Genomic DNA, 6,558 nt, shown 5'->3' with positions numbered 1-6,558 from the left:
TGGACCTTCGGTGCAAGCTGAAAACTTTTTGGACCCCATCCAAAGGTTTTTGCAAACCACAAGGACCAAATTTACAGTTTTGTCTACAAAATATTTCAAAACATTCATATTCAATTGTTTAAATGTTTTAATAAGCTCAAAAAATAGAAACTCCTTCAAATATCTAATTGTTCATCGTTTTCTACTCTACTTCGCATTCTTCAATGATACGAACTCCATCTTCTACAAACTAGCATGTTACGATAAAGAAGAACAAAAAAACTATGAAACATGAAAGCCTACAGAGGTCCACATGATTGCCAAACGTACCACCACTTCTGCATAATGTACAACACAAGAATGAATTACAACAACAAAGCATGTTACATTCAAGACTCAAGAGTGATTCTAAATTTCTAAATCTCAATCACAGCAATCAGGTTTGTGTTCTTTCTGCATCTTCTCCCACAAACACAAAACCATTCTTGGATTCTGGTAATGGGCAAGTATGTAATTTGGCTCACACCCAGCATTGTAAAACCGTTCATCATTTTCATATTGTACTTCACGAACATGTTTCTTGAACTCTTCAATCCAAATACCCATAGCAACATCTTCTAGTTTGAAAAGCTAAAAAAGGAGTGAGGGGTAGTTTAGTCAATATCCCACCTCAAAACATCGAAAGCTTAGAGCATCTACAACTGGAAAGCTTTTTGGTGGAGTTTATTTATGTAAAAGCTCAATATATCTCCCCAATATGAGAGCTTTTTCAATTTGATAATTTATGGGAATGGGACCCACTAATTTTGTTTATATCATTGTAATGTTGTTTGTATTAGTTGTATAAAGTATAAACACCTATGGGATGGGGATGGGACCCACCACAATCATTGCAAGAGCTTATACATTTACAAGTTATTTGAAAAGGCATTGAATTTTCTAAGCCCCTACAAAAGCTCCTACTGTGGATGCTTTTATCACTTTCGTAAATCACAAGAATCCACAACATATGATTCGGGCTAAATGCAAGAAATAACAAAGTGCTTTCAATTTTAATTCTTATAAAACACATTTCACTTTGAAAAATCTACACAATTATAGGTTTGTTGTACTTTCAATTCTTTCTTATTAGGACATAATACTCTCCCAAATCTAACCAATTATAGCAATGAGAATTGTTTTGCATCTAGATGACATGGCTACAATCGGATAGATTTCTAAAGTGCAATGTTGTAATAGAAAGAAATGAAAGTAGGATGCTATAATAAACAAATCAATGGAAGTATGCTACTATTTCTTGCATTTAACCCTATATGGTTCCTCTTGTAGATACTTCTTAAATTACCAAATTGCCCAAAGCAATAAATAAATAAAAATCTAACCTTGAGGCTTCTTTCGTGATGGCCTCGGACAATAAACTTTGCTATATCTCTTGAAATCACGTATCCCGGACCATGTGCCCATGGAGGGTATGACTCATGTGGCCATTCCTGTCCAAACAACCAATTAAAAAAAAACATATTCGTAAGGATGTGGGCCCTGTTTGTTACAAATCATGGAACACATGGCCTTATATTGTTTCATGTGCATTTGACATGGACTAATGTCAATAATTACTTGTCAGATGAAATGCAATAAGTAACAATGTACTTTCATTGATTTCTTTATCATAGCATCCGATTTTCGTTTCTTTTAATTGCAATATTGTAGTTTGAAAATGTACCCAATTACAAAAAGCTCATCCAAATCCAAAGCAACTCTTATTACTACAATGGGTATAATTCCTAAGAAGAAAAGAGTTGAAAGTACAATGCTATGATAAAGAGATGAAAACTAGCCCTATAAAGCATGTGTTTAGGTAAGGGCAAAAAGGTAAAAAGTAAAGAAAGATAAAGTACCTCAGTGCTAATATACCATTTGTTGTCTTTGTCTCTTTGTGGTTTGGAATCAAGGGATACTTGACCATACAAGAGGCCATCTGAAGTCTTGGTTTTAAGACTAGCAAGAATCTCATCCACTCTCACAAAAGCATCATCGTCTGTTTTCATTATATATTTTGCCGGGAAAATTTTCGTCTGCAAATTATGAGAAAAAGAAATTGTCATAATAGTTATAAGGAATACACGAGAATGACATTTTTTCTTCCATATTTATTTTTGGGCTAAATGCAAATCATAGCAATGTATTTCCCTTTATCATTGATTATAGCATCGTATTATCATTTTTTTCTATTACAACATTGTAATTTCAATTTTTTTCTTATTATAGCATTGTACTTTCATTTTTTTTTAAATAGGAACATGGTACTTTATAAGAGCTAACAAAGTATAGCACTGAAAATTACTTTGCATTTTGATGATATTGTTATAATTAGGTAAACTTTCAAAGTACAATGCTTTACAAATATATGAAAGTACATTGCTTTTTCTACTATTGAACATTAGTGTATGAAATTAAATACCCCCATAATGCAAATTGCAATGGTTTTCAAAGTTAGTAGACTGTAATAATCAACAAAGGGCATCAATTGAACATCTTGATAAGCTTGAGCTTCTCTCCATAGCTCAAAGTTAACTTCCTTGTTCTTGTGCTGCAGTAAAAACATTCAAACAGAAATTGATTAAAAGTTTAAAACTAACAAAGGGCATCAACTGAACATCTTGGTATGCAAGAAATAGCAAAGTAATTTCATTTCTTCATATTGCAACATTGTACATTAAAAAAAGTTTAAAAAAAAAACTACCCAATTATAGCAAAATCATCTAAACACAAAGCAAGTTGGGTAGATTTCTGGAAGTGTAATGACTCCTAATAAGAAAAGTTGAAATCACAATGCTAAAAGAAAAACTGGGTAGCTTTTTCAAAGTACAACGCCTTAATAAAAAAAAAGATTAAAAAGTTGAATGTTGTAATATAATGTATCACTCACAAGACCAATGAAAAAACGAACAGCAACCACTCCAGAACGAACAGCTTCATATTTCATCCATGATCTTCTCAAAGCCATACGTCTTTCAAAATTATTCCCAGAAGAAAAAACTCCAATCAATAACAGAAGCCTCTTGCTTTTATTAGATATCAATGGAGCTTTGAGCTCCTCAAGATCAATAGCCATGTCAAGATTTTCAGACACTGGTAAGCCTTTAGCCAAGGTGGATATGATATGTAAGCCACCTTTCACTCTAACCCCACTTACTAACCATGGTTCGAGTTTCTGCATAAGTAGATAACATCAGCGTAGTAAGAAGGGTATTTGCGTCTTTTGACTAGATGAGAGAGATAGAAAGCAAATCGATGTCCTCCCACCTTTTTTGGGTAGGAGAACAGATATACGTCTTTCATCAGGTTATCAGTTTAACCACTAGAGTGTTTCCTATCGTGATTAAATCATTAAATTGTGTTTTGAACGCATTTAGAAAAAACATATGTTCCAAATCCAATGCAAGTCAATTAGTCAAACATAGTAAAAATAGTAATTGTAGCCTGAAAATCATCATACCTTAAGCTTACCTCTCGATATGCAAAAGATGTTTCATGCCTTCCATTTACAGTGGCATGAAATCCCTCCACACCCACCCAAATTGTAGCAGTAAACAAACTTCCATCCAAAAATGGAAAGTTTGAAACCATATGATTATCATGTCCACTTACATCTGAACCATTACTCGATTTGTTCTTATTGTTAACAATAAGCTGTTTAGAAGTTGAGTTTTCTTCCAATGAGCTTCCCATAAGTTGTTCATTACACTTTACAAGTCCATCAACTGAAATACAAGCATGGAATTCATTATGCTATTTTCTTTTATGAAGGTAACTATATAGCATTGTACTTCAAGTTCTTTTCTTGTTAGGGCAATCTACTTTGAAAATTTTATCCAATCATAAAAACTGCTTAGTATTTGAAAAGAGATTGTTACTTTTTTGGTCGGAATGAGAGTAAATGACCATTTTACCCTTCCGTCTAAATAGATTAAAATACACAAATGGTCCCTATGGTTTAGGGTAATTTGCGTGTTTGGTCCCTAACTTATTTTTTTAACTTGGAAGGTCCCTACTATTTGTTTTTGTTACGTGCTTGGTCTCTGTCTTATCTAAAAAGACTATTTTTCCCTTGATTTTTTAATTTATTTAAATAAACACAACCAACCCCACCCCCCTCACATTACCTTACATGCCCCATCATTTTTCCCTATTTAAATAATAGTTTTTTTTGGTAAGACAGGGACTAAAAACGTAACAAAAACAAACAGTAGGGACCAAGCGCGTAACAAAAACAAACAGTAAGGACCTTCCGAGTTAAAAAAATAAGTTAGGGACCAAGCACGCAAATTACCCCAAACCATAAGGACCATTCATGTAATTTACTCATCTAAATATGATGAAAAAATGATAGTCTATTTTACACCATTAAGTTTAAAAGAAACATCATCTAAGTACCTTTTGCATTGTTTGGAGACCCATGACTAGGACATCTTTCCTCTTTACCCCATCCAAATTCATAAGTCCATGTATTTTGAGCAATAAATGGCTCCTTTGTGAAATTATTTCCCGATAAAACCACATTATAGCTCAAAATCACATCCGCTTCCTCTTTCCCTTCCAATCCCACAAATTCAATTTGAAATCCATCTTGATTCCCCTTGGGTATAGCAATAACAGTAATGGAAGAATCCTCAATAAGTCCACAAGGTATAGAGAAAGAAGTAGCATTATTCATTGAAATAACCGAAAAACTACAATTCCTCTCCTTATTATGAACAAACTTAGAGGCTCTATTTTCATCAATTGTAGACTGTAGTTCTTTCCATGCCACAGCTGCTTCTTTAATCCCTTGAGCTGTCATGGGCAAAGAATCCGATCTAGAAAGTAAAAGACGCATTTGCCCCCATGCCAACAATGGCTTCCCTTCTTCTTCTTTAGGCATGTGAGTCGAGTTAAAGAGATAATTGAGTCCATCAAGATTAACTAGGCGTGGCCTTTTAACAAAAGTTTGTAACTTTTCCCCTTTTGGTTGCTCTGAGTTACTAAAATTGGTGTGTTCTTGATTAGGATGGAAGAATTCATATGAAGATTGCTTTTCGGGTTGTTTTTGGATAAAACTATAGCTAACAAGTAATATACAAGCAAGTCCTATGATCAATACACCTCCTGTCCACTTCTTCATTCCTTAATTGCTTCAAAAGTCACATAAATCACATTTTAAATGAAATGTGGTATGATTGAATGTGTCTCAAATCACATAAACTGTGAGCACCCTGTAACAGAGAGGGGAAAAAAAATCAGTACTTTACTTAAAGATTGCATCTTTTGACACAGGAAGCATTTTGAGTATTTCTAAAATGTCTAAATAGTAAATCCCAACCAAGAAAACATAAAAGTATGATTCTTGTAGACCAATATAGCATATGACTATGCCTAGAATGTCTAAAATAACAAAATACCCTTTAAAGATCTCAAATTAAAGAGAAACACAAGGGGTAAAATATCATATTCAATGGTTTGTAACCATACATTATCATTCTCTATAACTTTTGGTTCCTACATTCCATAAAGATTGCATTTTTTAACAGGAAACATCCAACTATATGTATGTATTTTGTGTACTTCTAGCATGTCTAAATACCAACCAAGAAAACATAAAAATACGATTCTTGTAAAGATAAATAGCGTACGATTCAAATGTCTAAAATGACAAAACACCCTTCAAAGACAACAAGTTAAGGACTAAGGAGATTCATAAGGGGAAAATATCATCGGCAATGGTGTGTGACCATAAGGAAAACTACTTAACTACAACTTCAAAAGATATAAAAATCAAGCTTGTAACTTAAAGAAAAGAAAAATCTCTTTTGCCCAGGGTTCAATAGAATGGAGATTCAAAAGGACTTTCCAAAATGAGGAAAAAAGCAGACACAAGAAGCGATAAAGAGACGAACTTTATTGGTTCCAGCGTCTTATATAATGGAAAAATAAAAGAAGATAGAGAAATTTGTAAGTTCAAAACAAGATATGGTAAATGGGTACCTTGGATCTGGGATTTGTATTGTAATAATCTAAGGAATGAAAGTGAGTTGCTTTAAGTGAATTTCTCCAATTAAAAAAGAAGGTCGGTCAACAGCCCAAGCAAGCTTCTGCTCACTGATCTTGCTACTTGCTACTAAATACTTTGTTCCTCTCTCTTGTGTCGGAAGAGGGTCACAGCAATTGTAGATCTTCCCTTTGTCTTAACTTTAAACAAAGGTATGCTTTGAGGTTTGAGCTTCTTCTCACTCACGTGACACTTTCAACCTCTTACTTTTTCCCACCTAATAATTTCGAGAATTTTGTTATGCGATTAAAGATTTCATGACATTTAAAAGAACTTTAAATCATTTTTTCTTTTTTTAAAGGGAACAATTTACATAGGAAGTACTTATTTGTAGGGGTGTCGAAAGGGTAAATTTTTGGGTTTCGGATAGAACGGATCGGGTAGAATGGGTATTTCCTTAAGAAAATATTACCCGATACCCAACATATATTGTAATTCGGGTTTTCGGATTTGAGGTCGGGTCGGATAATTATCGGGTATACCCGAAAATT

At 33.6% G+C, this 6,558-nt stretch overlaps 1 protein-coding gene across 3 annotated transcripts; it reads right to left on the bottom strand.

Annotated features, from left to right (window-relative positions):
- Positions 1-296: 296 nt before the first annotated feature.
- Positions 297-6,264, bottom strand: LOC111882217 (hydroxyproline O-galactosyltransferase GALT3). 3 transcript variants are annotated; one of them, XM_023878573.3, is made up of 8 exons: positions 6,004-6,264; positions 4,417-5,234; positions 3,490-3,743; positions 2,909-3,193; positions 2,441-2,569; positions 1,878-2,054; positions 1,362-1,469; positions 297-609 (listed from the first exon to the last, which is right to left on the bottom strand). In XM_023878573.3, exons 2-8 carry the CDS (start codon positions 5,141-5,143, stop codon positions 403-405), a joined length of 1,887 nt encoding a protein of 628 aa, XP_023734341.1. In that variant the 5' UTR covers positions 5,144-5,234; positions 6,004-6,264; the 3' UTR covers positions 297-402. The 3 variants fall into 3 exon arrangements, with proteins under 3 accessions (XP_023734341.1, XP_023734342.1, XP_042751790.1); XM_023878574.3 differs by lacking the exon at positions 6,004-6,264 and adding an exon at positions 5,916-5,971; XM_042895856.2 differs by lacking the exon at positions 6,004-6,264 and adding an exon at positions 5,652-5,869.
- Positions 6,265-6,558: the final 294 nt, after the last annotated feature.

Source organism: Lactuca sativa, chromosome 6, assembly GCF_002870075.4.
Source record: "Lactuca sativa cultivar Salinas chromosome 6, Lsat_Salinas_v11, whole genome shotgun sequence".
Taxonomy (NCBI): Eukaryota; Viridiplantae; Streptophyta; class Magnoliopsida; order Asterales; family Asteraceae; genus Lactuca; species Lactuca sativa.
This window is presented reverse-complemented; position numbering and strand designations above follow the sequence as displayed.

Bases quoted from the DNA above. Each gene is read 5' to 3' on its own strand.
- LOC111882217 (XM_023878573.3), bottom strand. From the start codon at position 5,143: ATGAAGAAGTGGACAGGAGGTGTATTGATCATAGGACTTGCTTGTATA. The intron at 2,055-2,440 runs GTATTTAATTTC...CATAATTTGCAG, and splicing joins TTGCAATTTGCATTATGGGG to ACGAAAATTTTCCCGGCAAA. The intron at 610-1,361 runs GTTAGATTTTTA...CTCCTTTTTTAG, and splicing joins ATCACGAAAGAAGCCTCAAG to CTTTTCAAACTAGAAGATGT.